The sequence below is a fragment of the Sciurus vulgaris genome (assembly GCF_902686455.1).
Source record: "Sciurus vulgaris genome assembly, chromosome: 8".
Classification (NCBI taxonomy): Eukaryota; Metazoa; Chordata; class Mammalia; order Rodentia; family Sciuridae; genus Sciurus; species Sciurus vulgaris.
The window spans coordinates 135,992,678-136,010,846 of NC_136468.1; the positions used below are offsets into that span (position 1 = coordinate 135,992,678).

Genomic DNA, 18,169 nt, shown 5'->3' on the forward strand with positions numbered 1-18,169 from the left:
AGGGGAGGCAGAGGGATGAGAGGTCGCAAGGTCCCTGGGCAGATGGTGAGGGTTCTGCAGGGGCTCGGCTTTGACTTTGCTGTGAGTGAGGGACAGCCCACCATGGTTCCCATGCCCCCTCCTCCTGGCAGCTGCCACCAGTCAGCCTTCTTCCCCAGGGCCCAGAAATGCCCTGGCAACAGCTTCACAGAGAGGGTCTTCCCCAAGACCCAGACCCACCACCAGGTGGAAACAGGCCAAGTGGGGTGGGAGCCAGAAGGTAAATCATCACCACGAGCCAAGACCCTCGTGCTTCAGGGGCCACCGCATTCTGCCGCTCTCGAGCAGGGTGGCCTAAGCGAGTGGACCACTCTGAACCTCAGTGTCCTCTTCTGTAACAGGAGGGTGGTGGCCACATGCACTTCTCTGTGGTCTTGGGAGTGCAAAAGGAGCCCTTGGCACCCAGCATTTAAAGACCATGCCAGCAGTGATCACCCACCGCAGGGACACATGGGCTGGGACTCCCCACACCAGTGGGGCAGCAGCCAACCGGGGGCTGACACCCTGCAGGCAGAACGGGAAGGGGTAGAGCCGCCAGCCACCCAGCCCCCACCCCAGACGGCGGGAGGCTGGCGGTCCTCAGGTGTCGGTCATTGGAGAGGTGTGCGCACCGCCCCAGGGGACAGACCGACCTCCTCAGCTGAGCCCCGGGCCTCTGCGAGGAGGCCGTGAGGAGGCCGGTGCTGGGGGATGGGCCGACAGCTGGAGACATCTGGTTTGCATCGCGGTTGGAAGCAGAGCCAGGCAGCCCAGGAATGCGGGAGCTAATTTTAGGCCGAAAGACGGAGCTGGGCGGGCGGAGCTCGGGGCCACAGGCCCAGCCGCCGACCAGGAAGCCTCCGCTGCTGCCCTCGGAGGCTCCGCCCGGGCCACGGCGGGACGCTCTCGGGATGGGCCCGACTGGGCGCCCACTGGGTGCTGGCCAGTCCCCTGGCCTCGCAGCCCCGGGAGAAGAAGCTCCTGGCCCCCCTCCCAGGTGAGGAGGCGAGGGCGCAGCGCGGGCCAAGAGGCCAGCGTGGCGCGTCGCTAAGCCGCCACGCTGGGACCCAAACAGGCGCCGCGTCCCCGCCTCAGGGGCCTCCTTTTCCGCGGTCTCCTTGCGTTGCCTGGGCCTGGGCCCTCCTGCAAAGCTTCCTGTGCTCTCCTCCATCCCACGATGGTCCCTGGGTCCCCCTACTGTGTGCCACACACTTGCAGTGACAGGGACAGCAGAAACACAGGTCCCGCCCTCTCACGGTGCCATTCAATAGGTCCCTGGGAAGGGACAGAGGAGCACAGACTAGTGACTCCCTGGGGGCTGAGAAGGTGACTGTCCAGCTGAGACCTAAAGATTCGAAGGCATCAGCGGGGGACCCTGGGAAGAGTGCCAGGTGTGAGGACCACAGGCAAAGGCCCTGAGGCAGAGCACCTGAGGAAGAGCCAGAGGGGCGGGGGTGACAGGAGCTGTCCTTCGTTCATCCAACACGTGTCACGAGATGAGACAGGGCCTGGCACAGGCAGGAGTTGGGGCCCAGAGCTCCCGTTGGCAGGAGGAGGGGCACCCGCTGTCCCACACACGCATTTGCGTCCTGTGATTTGCCAAGGGGCTGCCGAACTGAACCTCTGTCTGTCCCTCTTGGGGCTTCGAGGCTGGACACAGGGCCTCCAGAAAGACCTCCCCCAGGAGGGCCATGGACAGCCCAGAGCGGGGGCGGAGGCCGGCCACCCTGTGGGGCTTCCGGTGGCTGCAGAGGGACACTGTCTGTGCCACCTTTCCGCCCAGGTTTCCTTGCCAAGGCCGCCTTCCCTTCTCCTTCCTTGGCCAGAGCATCAGCAGGTGTGTCTCACCACGTCGCTCAGGGGCCATGTCCTGGTTCTGCCAGGCCTGGGCACGCAGGTCCCCGCGGGCAAAGCAGGGGCAGCAAGGGCTACAGCCTTCGGCCACAGAGAGGTCGCTCAACAACCGAGTTCCTGGTGACACAAGCCCCTCTCATTTCCAGGAACCTCTGGGAAGGGACCCCCTGCCGAGGACGCCCCACCCTCTCCCCTGGGCACAGCTGACTCAGGACCCCACATCTCCTGGGGCGTTTCACACAGAAGTCCCCAGGGGCAGAGCTGCCCTCAGCTGAGACCCACCCAGGTGAAACCCTCCCGTTTGGGCATCGGGAACCTTGGGACCAGGGTTTCGCCAGCCAGGGAGGCTGGGTCCCCAGATTTCCTAACACTTAGGGTTTGATTCTGTCCCAGCAGGAATATTAGAAAAATGGACAAGTCAAAAGAAGCCAATCCACGTCACCCATCTTGCCAGACTCAAAGACTAACCTCTCAATCAGTCTGCGTGTTTCCTTCTGGTCTTTTCCCTCCACTTGATAATAATCCCAATAGCCAAGATTTATTGAGCACTTATTTTCCACCAAAGCACGGTGCTTAGAGCTTCCCATGCCTGTCTCGTTGATCCTCCTCTTGCCCCTAGGAAGCGAGACCCTTATTATCCCCTTGCACAGATGAGGAGACTGAGGCCCAGAGTCCACTTCACACGGCACCGTTGGCTTGTCCGGGTCATGTTTCAGCATCGTTTTCGGTGGCTGAGGACGCTCTACGGACTGGAGCTGGGCTGCCTTCCTTCCTTTATTCCCAATGGTGGGAATACTCCAGGAACAGACCCTGGTCACCTGCTCCGCACCAGGACTCACTAGAGGCTGGGAACCAAAGAGAGTTCGTGGCTGCCCACAGACACATTCCCCTCGTGTGCAGGGATGCGTGTGGGTGAGGACCTGAGGGCGGCCGGTGTCCCAAAGGGCTCAGCAGTTGGGGGCTGCCCGCACCCACCCCCGCCCACCCAAGAAGTCAAGGCCACCATGCTCAGAGCTCACATCCACACAGGGGGGGTCCTCGGTTCACTGTGCACTCGGAGCTGAGTCCAGGGGGCCCACGCACCGGGCAGGAGCGCTTCCCACGGGACAGAGGGCAGGCCTGGGTCACTCCCCCATCTGCTTCCTGTCCCTACAGGGAGCCACCGTGGAGACTCCCATTTTACGGCGCAGGAAGTTGGGGCCCGCGAGAGTGCAGACCTGGGCTGCTGGGGACCCTCTGCAGCACCTCTGGCAGCGCCCAGGGGCAGCTTCCCAGTGTGTCCCCCACCCTCCGTCCACGGAGATGGCCTGGGTTCCGAGTGGCCCCCAGGGAGGAATTCTGCAGCCAGCATGAAGTCAGGCCGAGGGCCCAGCTTGAAAGCAAGGAGATTTGGGGGATTCCCAGTCACTCCCCAGGGAGCCCAGTTCTGGTCACTGCTGACCCAGGCGAATGGTATTCGGGTCATTTACGTGACAGGAGCAGACACAGGACCCACTGGGCAGATGGGAAAATCAAGGCCCAGGACTGGGCAAAGGTGGGGTGCAATGCCATCCCCCCACCTCGGGAGGAGGGAGAGCGGGGGAAGCAAAGAAATCGGAGGCAGGGCTAGGTCCACCCAAAGCTCAAAAGCATCTGCAGGGCCTGGAGGAGCTGAGCCCTAAAGAGCGAGGAGCAGAGGCAGGAGGACAGGAGGCAGAGGGAGAGGGAGGGGGTCACGGACAGGATAGTGAGCAGTCAGTCACAAAGCTGGATACTTCTTTTAACCTCGGGCACTAGGGAGCCATTGATGGTTTCTGAGCAGGGGAGCAACCACGGAAGGTAGGAGGGTTGGACCCTCCCAGCAACTGCAGCTTCCTTGGCCTCCCTGACCTCAGTCCCAGGAAGGGACAGGAAGCCACCCCAGGCATGGCTGTCTGGGACTCCAGGAAGCCTGCCCGTGCACCCTGCTCACACAGCCTGGCAGACGTCCAGGCTGCTCCCTGATTGGCTGGCTTGCTTTTGAGGCATGTGGAGCACACAGGACCCTGAGTCCAGGCAAACGTGGGTGCCCGTGACCTCTAGCAGACCAGGAGGAAGTGTGCTCCCACCTCACCAGAAGGTTCCACTCCTTCCCTGCCCCGCAGAGTGACCTCGGCTGGATCACTCTCCTGCAGACAGATGCCTTTGGCCTCTTCCTGATCTCCTTATCCCAGGCCTCCACCATTCATGCTGGGCCTTCTGTGCGCCTTCTGTTATTCAGCAGAACGTGTTGAGCGTCCTGCATGAAGACGTGCGCTCAGTATTGTTCCTGTTCCTTCTCGGTGCTACCCACGCCGGTTAGTTTACTCTTCACCAGTTGGATTGGGGTTTGTTTCCAGGTTTGCTTTTTTTTGTACCTGAATTGAACCCAGAATTACATCCTCAGCATTTTTTTTTTTGCACTTTTACTTAGAGTCAGGGTCTCACTAAGCTGCTGAGGCTGGCTTCAAACCTGCGACCTTCCTGCCTCGGCCTCCCTGGCCGCTGGGATTGCAGGTGCGCCCGGCGGCTATGATGACTCTAACTGCTCTCTTGCGCCCTGACGTTGTCATTCTTGGACAGACACCTGGGAGCGTGATTTCCAGCATCTAACTTGGATGCCGCCCCATGTGGTGCCCACCAGCCATGTGCGAGTGTCCCAGGCCCACCGGGGCTCTGAGCCCTGGGTGGTCGTCGGCCTTCCTCCGCTGGCTGGGGATGCTGAGCGCCTTTTGCACGAGGCTCGGGACACCCACCCGAGGTCCGCCAGGCCCTGGGCACGCCACCTGACTCAGGAGGTCACCCTCGCCCCGACCCCGACCCTGACCTGCCCCTTCCACCGCGGTCAGTTGGAGGCGACCCCAGGGTCCCGCCAGGATGATCGGAACCGGAGTTTGCCGCCCGGTCCCAGCGTCTGCCTTCCCTCTGTCCCAGATCCTCTCCACACTCCGGCCAGGGCCCGCGTCCTCGCACAGCCGCCCGCTCCTCCCTGCACCTGCTCTGCCCCTGTCCCCAAGGCAAGCCCCTGGGGCGCCCGGAACACTCCGCCCTCACGATGCCTCCGCTCCGCTCAGTCGGGTCCCCAGCCCCGTTTCCTGCCTCCGCCCCACAGGTGTGCCCCCCTGCGCATGCTGGAGCCCCGAGCCTCTCCCAGCCCCGTGCGCGGGCACCCTCTGACCTGGGTGGCCATTCCCTTAGCCAGGATCTCCTCTAGACGCATGAGCGTGTCCTGCTCACGTGGCCTCGAGGACCTAGCGCGGTGCCTGGCACCCTGAGTGGCAGATGAGGATGGGGCATGAGGGGACAAAACGGGGGTCCCCTGCTCAGAGCAGCCGCTGGGTGAACCCCCACAGCGTGGCGGCAGCCCCAGCTGGTCGGAGACGAGGGTGCCAGAGGAAACTCAGCCAGACGACCGCCTGCCCCCCACTTCCTGGCTCCCCTCCTTCCTTCCTTCCCTGCCAGCAGCGCGGAAGTCAGCAGAGTCGAGTTTCCTGGAGATGCACAGGTTGGAGCCCGGGCTCCGCTCATGGGCTCAGTTTCCCCAGCAGTAACCCAGGATCGTGGCTGCGCCCCCGTGGGGTCGTGGTGAGGCCCAAATGAGACGATGCGATGGCGCGTTTGGCACGGAGCTGGGTGAGCAGCAAGAGCTATTGTATGCCAGCCTGGCCTCTGCCTGCCCCTCTCCCAGCCCTGGCTCCCTGTGACCCGCTCTCTGCAGAGGGTGCAGGGCTCTGTCGCCCTCCCAAGGAACAGAGCCTTTCCTCGGCCTCAAGAAGCCGCAAAGGGTGACCAAAGGGAACTTCTAGGGCCCAGGGAAGGTCAGCAGCGGTGAGACTGTGAAGCACGGGATTCCCCCAAAACCCCACGTCCAGACGGTATGTGCCTTTCAGGCCTGAGTTCCAATCCCAGATGGTCACGCCTGAGCTGGGGAGGGTGACGTCACCTCTCTGAGCATCAGGGTTTTCTGTAAAATGGAGAGAATTGAAGTACGTCCCTCAAAGGCTGCTCCAGGGGTTCACGAAAAAGCCGCAGATGTGTGTGGGTTCAGCATGTGTTTACTGGATGGGTGAGTGGGGAGATTCGAGCCAGCCGTGTTCAAGGGCAGGGGGTCACTGGGCAGAGGAAGGACACACTAGTGACCAGAGCCAGCCCGTATCTGCCCAGAAGCCACTGGTCAAGCTTTCAGTCCACAGTTAATAAACATATTACATTAAAAAACCAAGGTCAGCCGGTGCTGTGGTGCACGCCTGTAATCCCAGCCGCGCCAGAGGCTGAGGCAGGAGGATCTCAAGTTCAAGGTCAGTCTCATCAATTTATCGAGACCTGTCTCAAAAAATAAAATGTGCTGGGGATATAGCTCAGTGGTACAGTACTCCTGGGTCCAAACCCCAGTACCAAAAAGAGCAATTAATTAAATAAAAATGAAGGTCATCATGGGGCTGGTGACGTAGCTCAGTGGTAGAGACCTTGCCTCGAGTGGGCCAGCCCCAGGTTCCATCCCCAGTTCTACACACACACACACACACACACACACACACACACACACACCCCAAGGTCATCGACGGTCAAAACTCACCACTTCCTAAGTTCTTCCCTCCATCCTATGATTATCTATGATCTCAAGGTTATTTACACCTGTCATTGTTATCTGCTATTTAACGTTTGGCAGCTCAAAACTAGCCATGAGGTGTTTCCACGGAGGACTAAGCAAACGCTACAAATCAGGCTTTCTTCCCTCCAGGGAGCCAGGTGTTAGCGCCCAGTGGGTTCCTGACTAAAGCAGGCTTCTTCCTCCTCCACCACGGGACAGGAGGAGGCACCAGGTCGTCCCTGGCGCTAGGAGCTGGTGGCGGGCGCCCCCTGCTGGCTGTTTTGAGCACCCATCAGCAATGCCGAATTAAATCCTGCACCTTTGTGGACAGAGACTGGAGCAGAGAGCTGCGGAGGGTTGCCCTCTTCCCACAGAGAAGGAAAGCCAAACCTGTGCAGTCACACAGCATCCTCTGGAAAGAAGCCCTCAGGGAAAGGAAACCTCCAGGAGGACCCCGCGACGAGACCCCTGGGGAGATGGGTGCCGTGGTGCACCCCTATAATCCCAGCACTCAGGAGGCTGAGGCAGGAGGATCAAAGCCAGCCTCAGCAACTTAATGAGGACCTAAGTAACTCAGCGAGACCAAGTTGGGGATGTGGCTCAGTTGGTTAAGCACCCTTGAGTTCAATCCCCAGTTCCCAAATACATAAACAAATAAATAAATCAGAAAGCCCCAGGCAAACTAGGATGCCTGGTCACCTGGGAAGGCTGGTCACCCGACGTTGAGATCAGAAGTCAGAAAACTTACAGAGCCTGATCCAGCCTGCCACCTGTTTGTAAATAAAGTTTTATTAGAACACAGCCACACGCATTCATTTATGAGTTACATCAAATGTTGACCGACGGGCCCTTGAAGAAAAGGCTTGATGACCCCAAAGTTTGAAGAACCCCTCCTACAAGCTGAGGGAAAGCCCAGAGCTGCCCCTGGGCGCTGGTGGGAGACGTGCCCCACGTGGAAAGAAGAAGTCAGGTGGCCTTCCAGGAAGGACAGCGTGGACGCATAGAGGCACTTTTGTCTGAAGCCTGGGGAAATGTAGTTCTGTAGGTGAATACGGCCCCTTATTTTCTCCCGACAGCCTGAGACCTCCCTAGCTGCTCATGGATGGGTCAAGAGGCCCCCGTGGCCCAGGAACGAATATGGAAGTCGAGCCTTTCATGAGCTTCCCAAGGGGCCTGGGGCCAGAGGCAAAGGGCTGCGATCTAGCCAGCCCTTCACACTGAGGGATGGAGGATGCCGAGGAGGCTTCCTGGAGGCGGCAGCCTGGACACGTGAAGGATTCCGCCATCGCGCATTCGTTCATCACACATTTATTGAGTGCCTGTTCCGGGCCAGGTCCCGGGTGGGAGAGGGATACTACCGAGAAGGAGACAGAGCCCACCCTGAACCGCAGCCACAGGGGGCGGTGAGAGGGAGCACATGGGGTTCCTGTGTCACTAGATGGAAGCTCACTGGTCCACACAGCCACCCAGACAGGTCTATCTTCCAACCCCCACCCCACCCCAGCCTTCTCAGGCTGAGGCCTCGCCCTGGTTCCCCAGAAACCTGCCCAAGGCCACCCGAGCAGCGCCTCCTGGGGTACAGATGGGCTCAGTCACCTGACGTTCTTCAGTACTCTCCGAAATGCCCCTTCTGCACGGCGACCGTGGCAACCAGAAGAAAAGAGCAGTGGGGGCCGGGCACGGGTGCATGCCTGTCACCCCCGGAGCTCGGAAGGCTGAGGCAGGAGGATCGCCAGCCTCTGCAACTTAGCGAGGCCCTGAGCAACTCAGCGCGATTCTGCCTCTAAATAAAGCATAAAAGCGACTGGGGACCGGGCCTCGTGGTTAAGCGCCCCTGGGTTCAATCCCTGGCACCAGAAAAGAAAAAGAAGACAAGACAGGAACGCGGTGGTGGGAGTGGGGAGGAGGCTCTAGGGGCCTGGAAGAGGGACGAAGTCAGAGGCTTAAAGGGGCCTCAGGACACATGCGGACCAGGGATGTGGGGAGGGTCTGGCAACGAGGCTGTCTGCCATGGTTCCCGGGGCTGCCAGGCTCCCGAGGCAGGAGGCGGCCCGCTGGCCAGTCCTCGGTGGCCCCAGGACCTTGGCTGCTTGGGGCCCCATTGGGGGCAGCCAAAGTCCCTTCCCTAAAGACCCCGAGCCCCAAGGTCTCCCGGGAAGGCCAGATCTGAGGGTGGGCACGAGGGGCTGGCGGCCGTGGGGCTAGGGCAGGAAGCTGTGCAGCGTGAGATCGTCGCCCTCGTGGTCCTCCGCCGCCTCGGCCTTCAGGCCCTGGCTCTTGGGCAGGCCCCCATTGGCCGTGGTGGGCACCCCCTCGCCCGCGTCGGGCAGCAGGGCGGAGATGCAGACCATCTCGGTGGGCGAGTAGTTGCGCACGGGGTACATGTGGCCCTTGCGGGAGAGGCGGACCGCCAGCACCACCGTGCACACGAGGAAGATGGTGGCCACCAGGGCCAGCACCAGGATGGCCAGCAGGCACTGCTTCACGGGGATGAGGCCCGAGGCGCCGCCGGGGCTGGGCGCCGCGGGGCTCCCAGGCGGGCCCACCTCGCGACTTTGCAAGGTGCTCTGCGCTAAGCGGGTGGTGGCGATGGCGCCCTGGTAAGTCACAGGGGTGGCGGGGGCTTCCGTGGACCGGGGCTTCACGGCGAACGGCTCTGTGGACTCAGCCTCCACGACCACAGCCTTCACAAACACAGCCTCAGTGGTCGCAGGCGGAGTGGTCTCTGCCTGGGTGGCCGCTGGCGGACTGGTCTCTGCCTGGGTGGTCGCAGGCGGACTGGTCTCTGCCTCCGTGGCTGAAGGCGGACTGGTCTCTGCCTCGGTGGTCGCAGGCGGACTGGTCTCTGCCTCCGTGGCTGAAGGAGGACTGGTCTCTACCTGGGTGGCAGCTGGTGGACTGGTCTCTGCCTCCGTGGCTCCAGGCGGAGTGGTCTCTGCCTGGGTGACTGCTGGTCCTGTGGACAGGTCCTCCCCGGGTAGAGCTCCCTCTGTCATTGGAACCCCCGTGATGGGAGCCGTGGCAGAGGTCAGCTCTGTGCCTGGCATCCGCAGCGTGGCCGTTTCTGTGCTTTGCTCCTCCGCCACTGTCCCTCCTGCGCCCGGGCCAGCAGAGGGCCCTGTGGCTGGCTCGGGGGTCCCCGGCCCTGCAGAAGATCTCTGCTCCGAGGTGCCCACTGTAGTCAGAAGCTGGGGGTCTGCAGCCACACTCCTGGTGTAATTGTTGAGTGTTTCTGGAGGGTCTGTGGCTTCTAAGGGATAGTCTTCGTCTTCGTAGTCCTCCAGGGTGACCTGTCTCCGTCCCCGAGCAGGCAGCGGGGCTGGAGCTGCGGTGTCTGCTTTCCCCTGCAGCTGGAGGGTGCTGCCCGGGCCCAGCAGGGTCAGCAGCAGGAGGAGGTGTGGGGGCATGGTACCTGGAGGACACGGAGGCAGACAGACGTCAGGACACCTCCCGCCTGGACCCACCCAGCTCCTCCCCTGGCAGCCAATCTTGCCTGAGACAGGCGTCCCCACCAGCCAGGATGCACCTGGACAGAGTGGACCCTGCAGCGGCAGCAACTATTACAATTTATCAACACGCATCAAATCATCCAGGATCCTCCCTAAGGTATAAAGAAACTTCACCGTGTCCTTAACATTTTTTGGCTAAAACTTTTTATTTATGGGCAAGATAATTCATGGGGGTAGAGGAAGAGAGTCTTAGAGCTTATGGTCCTATTAACATCTCACGTCTTCCCTTCTTAATTCCTATTGTTGTGGATGTTAACAATTTACCCTAAGAGCACAGTCGTACCTGTATTCAACTCATCAAGACATAAACATGCAGCCAGGCAAACACAGGGTCCATGCCTGCCATCCCAGCTACTGGGGAGGCTGAAGAAGGAGGATGGCAGGTTTGAGGTCAGCCTTGACAAGTCAGTGAGGCCCTATCTCAAAAATAAAATAAAATAAAAGGCAAGGCACATAGTTCAGTGGGACAGCACCTGCCTGGCAGGCATAAGGCCCTGGATTTAATGCCCTGCACTGCAAAGAGAGAGAGAGAAAGAGAAAGAGAGAGAGAGAGAGAGAGAGAGAGAGAGAGAGAGAGAGATCAACAGAGGGTACATGCACAGGTCGCCACCCTCTGGTGGGGTCCAGGTAAAGCTGCTGGTCAGACATCAAGGCCTCTGAGTCCGGCCCTTGCCCGAGCTTGCACCCCTCTGCCCACCTCTCCTATCTCAACTCCCACCCCCTCGGCTCCCGCAAATTCTCAGGGTCCCTGTTTGCCCGGTTCTCTCTCGGCGTCTCTGCTTGGTCCTGCTTCCTTTGGCCGTGTCCTCTCCTCGACAGTGGGGATGAGGGCGTACCCCCGGGCTGCCCTGAGGATAGAATGACATGATGTGGGCAAAACATCTGCGTGGCAAGCTCTCCAGGGGTCCAGGGCTTTGGTTCTTCCAGTCCACCTCCCCCGTAAGTCCGTAAGGGCCCAGAGCCATTCACTGCACCTTCTGGGACCAGGAGGACACGTGGACCTTTCAGAACAGCCCAGTCCCCGGGAGCTTACACCATCAGGCTTGTCTGCAGGGGAGCGCTGTCCTTCTCTCCAGGGGTCGAGGGAGGAGGACGCCTCTCCTCCTGGCTCCTGGCTCTTATTCTGTCCCTGGCGCTCACTGGTGTTTCCAGAATTCAAAACCTTGCCCGTGAGAATTCTGTGGTGGTGTGAACAGACTATATGCTATTACCGTCATAATGGCAGTAATCACTGTACTTCAAAATGTGTGGCCTCTAAAAGTGAGGCTACAGTGAACGTTCTGGCATGGACGAAGGTTCCCTCCTCCTCCACCTGACGGATGGTTCCTGCACCCTATGGCAGCCAAATTGAAATGTTTAATGGAGATTTATAGGTTGCTCTACAGAAAAGCTGCCACAACTACACCTAACAATACACTTCCCTCCTCTTGTCCCCATGTGTCCAGCAACAGGTATCATCGTCCCCTTGAATTTTTGGCAGTTGGATGCATTTAAATTATTATTGTGCTTTTCGTGTCCCTGAATATCTTGTGTTGGGGGGAGGGAGATGGGACTGAACCCAGGGGTGCTTTGCTGCTGAGCTACACCCCCAGGCATTTTTATTTCTTACTTTGAGACAGGGTCTTGCTAAGTTGCTGAGGCCAGCCTTGAACTTGAGATCCTCCTGCCTCAGCCTCCCATGTTGCTGGGATTACAGGTGTCCAACACCATACCCATTTCTTGTCATATATTTTTGAGTATTTATAATAGTTTGAGTTTTTGTATTCACTGTCTAATCGTCTTTTGGACTGTTGTCATTTTGAACCTTTTTATATATTTTTATATATATTATTTTATATACATGTGACTTTTTTCTATCACCTGCATTACAATTTTTCCCCCAAACATAACATTATTCTTTTGGTTTATTTATGGCATGCTTTTTCCAAAAAATATTTTAAATTTTAATATAAACTGCACTGAGCTTTTTATTTTTTCTTGATTAATAAAGTCAAAATTATGGGTCATTTCACACTCTCCAGAATAGCTGTAAGAAAAAATGGGAAATAACAACTGTTGACAAGGAAATGCCACGAGAGCCCTCTTCTGTGGCTGGTGGGGACAGAAAACTGGGCAGCCGTTATGGAAAACAGCTTGCTGGTTCCTCCAAAAGCTGGAGAAAGAATCGTCCTAGGCCCCAGGATTCCAGTCCTAGGCACCGACTCCCAGGAATTGAAAGGAGCGACTGGGACGGGTGCGGGCTGATCAGATTCCTTGGGGCCTTATTCACAAGGAGAAGCGCCGTGTCCCCGACGGAGATCAGCCGCCCGGAGGGGAGTGAGGTTGGGGTTAGCGCACTGGCTTCCACGTCAGCCGGTGCTGGAAAGCTCAGGCCCAGCGGAACCAGCCGGACCGCCCAATCAGGAGACCCGTCTTTCCCCAGGATCTGGATCCCGCAGAGAGCCCGGCGCAGGGGAGAGAGGAGGGCGCGTTACTGCTCACGGATGGAGCGCCGGGAAGAGTGTGGGGAACAGGCGCGAATCGGGGTAGGACACCGTGGGCGTGGTCGATGGCACTGACGTTTGCACTTAAAAATGAGTAGAATGGTAAATTTTCGTGTTTCATCTCTATTGCATCGCAAGAAAACATTTCAAAAGAAAACCCCGTGGGGAGTGACGGCTGTGTTCACTGGCTTCTGCACGGCCGCAGAAGACATCTTAGTCCATTCACCCTCCGACCCGTGGTTTGGAGGAGAGAGCAGTTGCTCAAGGGTCACTGGGTGACTGGAACTTACCCATGGCCCTCTGCTTCTGGGCTCCCTCTGACTCATGTGCCAGTTAGAATTGTATTGGGTTTCTAAAATGCAAATCCAATCACCTCTTAAAAGAATTTTCTACACCAAACTTCATGATTTTCCAGCAGACACATCTGGCCCCAACAGTGATCCCCATTTTATGGAGTACAGAACTGAAACTCAGAGAAGTGGAGCAACTTTCCCAAAGACACACAGCAGGTGAGTGGCCGAGATGGGGTTGGAACCCAGTAAGGATTCAGGAAGGCTTTTGAGGAGACAAAAGAGACAAATGCTTGTCGGAAGAAGGCTTAGCCTGTGCCTTTGTGTCTGGAGGTGGGGGACCAGGTGGGGAGAGAGGGCAGAGTAAGAAAAAGGACTTTGAAGGCGCCTCGCAAAAGAGTTCAGTCCCCTATTTAGCAAGTGCAGTATAAGGTGTAGGATTGAAAGAACAGACTATGGGATCAGACGAAAAGAGGTCCCAACTCTGTTTCCTACAAGCTGTGTGAACTTTCTCGTAAAGTCATTGAGAGAATGCGATGAGAAGATGGATTCAAAAGTACCGAGCTTGGGGCTGGGCGTGTGGCTCAGTGGTAGAGCGCTTGCCTAGCATGTGTGAGGCACTGGGATCGATTCTCAGTACCATGTACAAATAAATAAATGTTCATCAACGACTAATAAAGATACGTTAAAAAAAAAAAAGTCTGGGGCTTACAGTAGGTGCTTAATAAATGTGGCACACACACAAACGAACATGCGCATGCATCTCTCCTCCCACCCTGCCTTCAGAGGGGCGGAGTTTCTCTGCACTTGGAGCGGAGCTCCTACTCGCTAGAAAAACACGTGGCCCCACCATGGCCCCATTTCTCTGGGCCTGGGGACCAGAGGAGAAGCCACCAGGCAGAGTCACCGGTTCCTAACCGCTGCCCCCACGGGGCAGTTCTCAGTTCCTGGAAGGCAGAGCCCTCAGCTGCTTCCTGGAAGCGAGAGGGAGGGAGGGGCAGAAAGGCGAGGCCAGCCCTCCCGCTCTGGGGCCCGCCTCGGAGAGCTAGGGACCCAAGGCGGGCTCACCACCCGCTGCCCACAATGCCTCGCGCCCAGGGTGGCCAAGGGTAAAGGGGAGAAGCAGGGCCTGGACCCCAGTTCACCCCCACTTACTGACTTGAGCATGTCGCCCCTCCCTCTCTGAGCCTCAGTTTCCTCACCTGTAGAATGGGCTTCAAGAGCAGTAGCGAGATTCGAGGGGGATGCTGCGCGGAAGGTCCCTGATGCTGGCTTCCAGGAGCGGGAATGTCATCTGGGAGACCCTCTTCAGGGCTGCAGGCAGAGGAACAGAAGAATGGGAGGCTGCAGACTCAGGGACAATACAGAGAGGCCACCTCCCTGCTCCACGGTGGGCAGCCAGGAGAGCCGCTCGGGTCCGGGTGACAGCAGAGGCCTCCTCTGTGGAGATCAGACGTGGCACTCTGGGAAAGCCCAAATCCCCCTGCCTGGGCCTGCCTGGAGTGACCAGCTCGTCCCAGATGTTCCCAGTATGAGTACTGAAGGTCCCCAGCCCAGGGTTGGTCCCTGCCATCCTGGGCTGGACCAGGACGAGACCTCGCAGCCCGAGACAGGCCTGGGCTGGGCAGACAGCCAGGCCATCAGCCCATTGGGCAGGAAGGATGAGATGCTGCGTCGCCATGGAGACCACGCAGCCCGAGAGGGAAAAGCAGAGCTGACCCACGGAGCCAGGCAGACAGGGGACCGGCTCTTGGATATTCGCTAAAAATCAACGTATTGTGCCGTAACCGAAGTGGTGGAGAAATAAAGTCCCCGTCTCGTCGGCTCGTTCCCTGGGTGACCTCGCTCGCCTTCCGCGCAGCACCGGCTACCGTCTAGGGCCCCCAGGACACGCGCGAGGAAAGAGGGCTTAGGGGGCGGGGTCACTGCCAGGCCCCGCCCCCGCCCGCCTCTCCCCGGGCTCCGCCCCGCCGCGCTCGGGTCTCGAAGTGAGGTGCGGAGAGTGGGCCAGGCTGCTTCCTGCCTCGCCCTGAACCCAGCTGCTTCTGCCCCGCCCAGGCCGCGGGCAGGAGCAAGGAGCCCTCGCCCAGCCCCCGAGATGCTCAGGAAACCTCCCCTTCCGAGTCCCGGCGGCCACCTCTGGGAATCTCCGAATCCACAGGCCTGAGCTTCTGGGGGAGTGGGGGGGCGGTTAGGCAGCCACAAGATAAGGGAACCCCCCCATCAACAAGTAGGTCGGTCTGAGGTGCACAAACCGGTCCAATCCCAACGCCGTCCCTGCACGGGCTGTGTGACCTTGAGCAACCTGACTCCCCTCTCTGAACCAAGGGTATCTCATCTGGAATAAACGCCCCTGATCTACAGTGGGGTTAGGTCCCCTAAACCCATGGTCAATTGCAAATAATCACAAATCAGAAATGCACTGAAGAGTTACTTACATCAGCCCGCAGCTGGGCAAACTCACCTAACGCCAGGCCCTTTTTATCAGCCCAGGGAAAGATCAAAATTTTAAAATCCAAGTACAGATTCTACTGAATATTTGTCGTTTTCACGCCCTGTGCAAAATCCCAGTCGAGGCCTCCAAAAGGGGGGACCACGTGTATAAGGGCAGCAGCGGCCCTGCTGCTGGGGGGGGTCTGGAGGGCGGGAGGGGGACGGTCCATGTAGGGTGATTGGCACACGGGGCTCAATAAAAGCCATTCGGCCTAGGACAGGGGACTCCTTCCCAGGGAAGCTCGCACCCTGGGGCAGGCTGTGACATCTCCACCTCTCTGTCTCAGAGGCAGAAGCCCGTTCGGGGTGTGGAGGGCAGACAGCAGTGCCAGGCGCTGTTCTGAGTCCTGGGCACAAGCTATTAGAGTTACCAGCTCGCGCGGTCCCACGGATGGGACGGGAACCAAGACGCGCCCTGCGCGAAATGAGGACACCGAGTGACTTCCTCCAGAGCTCCCCGCAGCCTCTGCGCAGAAGCACCACCTCCTGGAAGCCGTCCCGGATTGCCTCGGCACCACCCACCCTCCTACGGGTCTTCACACTTTTCTAATGTTTTCTGAAAATGCAGCACATCGGCCCGTCAGCTCCCAGCTGCGTCGCTGATTGTGCCGCCCGCCCCGCACAGCTGATGGGCGGAACCGGGGCGTCCTCCCGCGCGCCCCTCTCCAGAGGCTGGCGCCCTGGCTCCCCGCGCTGCGGCTGTGAACTATTGCAGGGCAGGTGCTCCCCGGGGTCCCCAGCACCAACAGGCCTGGCCCCCCAGGCTGGGTGGATGCCCGTTGAGGAATGGGCATGGCCCCGAGGCCAGGTCCCCAGCAGAGGACTGCAGAGCCACCAGCCACCTCCAGACTGTTCACGTCCCTCGTCGACTGACTTCCCAGTCTGCTTTCCTCATCTCCCTATTCCATCCGGGAACCTCAGTTTGCCCCCTAACTTCCCCCCAGCCTATGACATTTTAATGCTGCAGGTCTGCTTGATATTCCGTGGCCCTTCCCAAGCCCAGCGTTGGGTGGACTGGGGGGCTCCTTCTCCCCAAGAACCACGTTTCACCTGTTGGAAGCCCAATGTTCTGGCCTCCTGTACAGGAGTCCTCGTATTTTGCACAAATGAATTTGAAGAGACCCGCAGCTGGTTTTACTTTAAAAGCGCTGGTGGGGCTGGGGTTGCGGCTCAGCGGGAGAGCACTCTCCTAGGGTGTGTGAGGCACTGGGTTCCCACATAAAAATAAATAAACACAAACAAAGGTGTCCACCTACAACTAAAAATATACAGAGTTTTTTTTTTTTTTTAAAGAGCAATGGTGGGCCAGGTGCAGTGACACACGCCTGTAATCCCAGTGACTCGGGAGGCTGAGGCAGGAGGATCGAAAGTTGGAGGTCAGCCTCAGCAACTTAGTGAAGCCTAAGCAACTTAGCAAGGCCCTGTCTCAAAATTAAAACTAAAAAGGGCCGGGGGTGTGGGGGTGACTCAGTGGTTGAGCGTCCCTGGGTTCAATCCCTGGTACCAAAAAAAAAAAACAAAAAGGGAAGGTGATGGTTTTCTGAAGACACCTGGGCACAGGCATGGGCACGGCCACTGCCCGGCGGCCCACATCCTCCTGCTCCAGGTCAGCAGCGGGATCTGAGAGGCCAGGGCTGGTCCCCACGGGGCTGTGGCAAGCCCAAGCTCAGCCACCTCCTAGCCACACGGCTGTAGGAGCAGCGTCTCCCGGCTGAGCCTTGGTTTTCTCATCTGTAAAGGGGGCACAGTCCCCCCTCCAGGTGCTCTGGTGAGGCCCAGCCCACCTGGCTCTGGGCCCAGCTGATGTTTCAGAGGGCGCTTGGCCCTGCAGGTGGCCCGGCCCCTGCTGCTCTCTGGGTTTCCACTCGCTTGGCTGGAGGCCAAGGCCAGTGAGGGGGTGTCCTTCACACAGGCGTGCCCGCGGGCAAGCCCCAGGGAAGCCGCTCTGGTGCCCAGACCTGGGAGCCGCCTCTTAAGCCCCCTGCCCTCTGAGAGGCCAGGCCATGGGGGGCTTGAAGTCAGAGATGGGAAAGGAGGAAAAAGCTCAGCGAAGGACCAGGGACTCCAGGCAACCAGAAGGCTGTGCGTGCGCGCTTGCGAGCTTCGTCTCCCAGCCCCTCTTACTCTCCTTCACCGCCCCTGATGTACCCCGGCTTCAAATGAATAAGAGTCTGCTAATTGATATTTTCACTATTTCCTTTTGCCAACGACAGTGACCCGATTTTAATATTTTAGTCAATATTTTAGCCCCTCTTCCCGATCCTATCGAAAGTGTCACAGGATGATAATTTCATGGCTTCAAAACTTATGCGGCTTCAAGACGGATCCCGCACCCCCTCCTCCTTTCTGGACCCTTCCAGACCTGGTCTTGGCTCTGCCTCTCAGCGAATCCCTTTGCCTTTCTGGATTTCAGTTTCCCACCCATGAAAGGAAGAGTTCGGACAATTTTTAGGGACAGGCATGTGATTTTGCTAAAATCCGCTTCCAAAGTGCCCCCAAGGCAGAAGCCATAAGCAAAGAAATTACCAGCACAGGCCCCGGAAGAGACAGGATGAGGCCACCGATTCCAGGAACCCCTGATCCTGAGCCCGCCGAGCGGGGGCTGGCCCTCCCCAGGGGCTGCAGCTCAGGAAGGACCCATTGGTCCCAGCCTGACCTGCTCGTCACCGAAAGGCAGGCCCCTGGTCCCTTGGGCCCCCCGGCCACTCCCTGTGGTTCTCTGCAAAGCAGCTCTTACCGTGCTCAGCAGAGCATGGGCAGCCGCCTTGTGGGCCCAGAAGTGGCTTCTCCGCTTTCGTGCCAAGGCGCAGCCCACACTGCCAGGCCCCGCGGTGCGCCCTCCGCCGGGGTCCGGGGCCCTGCCAACCCCCAACGGCAGAGCGAGAAAGAAGGAAGCGAGAATGTGGTTACTCATGCCGGGCCACGTGACAGCCC

At 58.8% G+C, this 18,169-nt stretch overlaps 1 protein-coding gene across 1 annotated transcript; it reads right to left on the reverse strand.

The window, feature by feature from the left end:
- Positions 1 to 8,533: 8,533 nt before the first annotated feature.
- Positions 8,534 to 18,124, reverse strand: SELPLG (selectin P ligand). The gene is made up of 3 exons (XM_079151402.1): positions 17,973 to 18,124; positions 13,945 to 14,056; positions 8,534 to 9,872 (listed from the first exon to the last, which is right to left on the reverse strand). The coding sequence occupies exon 3, from the start codon at positions 9,865 to 9,867 to the stop codon at positions 8,662 to 8,664; it is 1,206 nt and encodes a 401-aa protein (XP_079007528.1). The 5' UTR covers positions 9,868 to 9,872; positions 13,945 to 14,056; positions 17,973 to 18,124; the 3' UTR covers positions 8,534 to 8,661.
- Between the last annotated feature and the right edge of the window lie 45 nt (positions 18,125 to 18,169).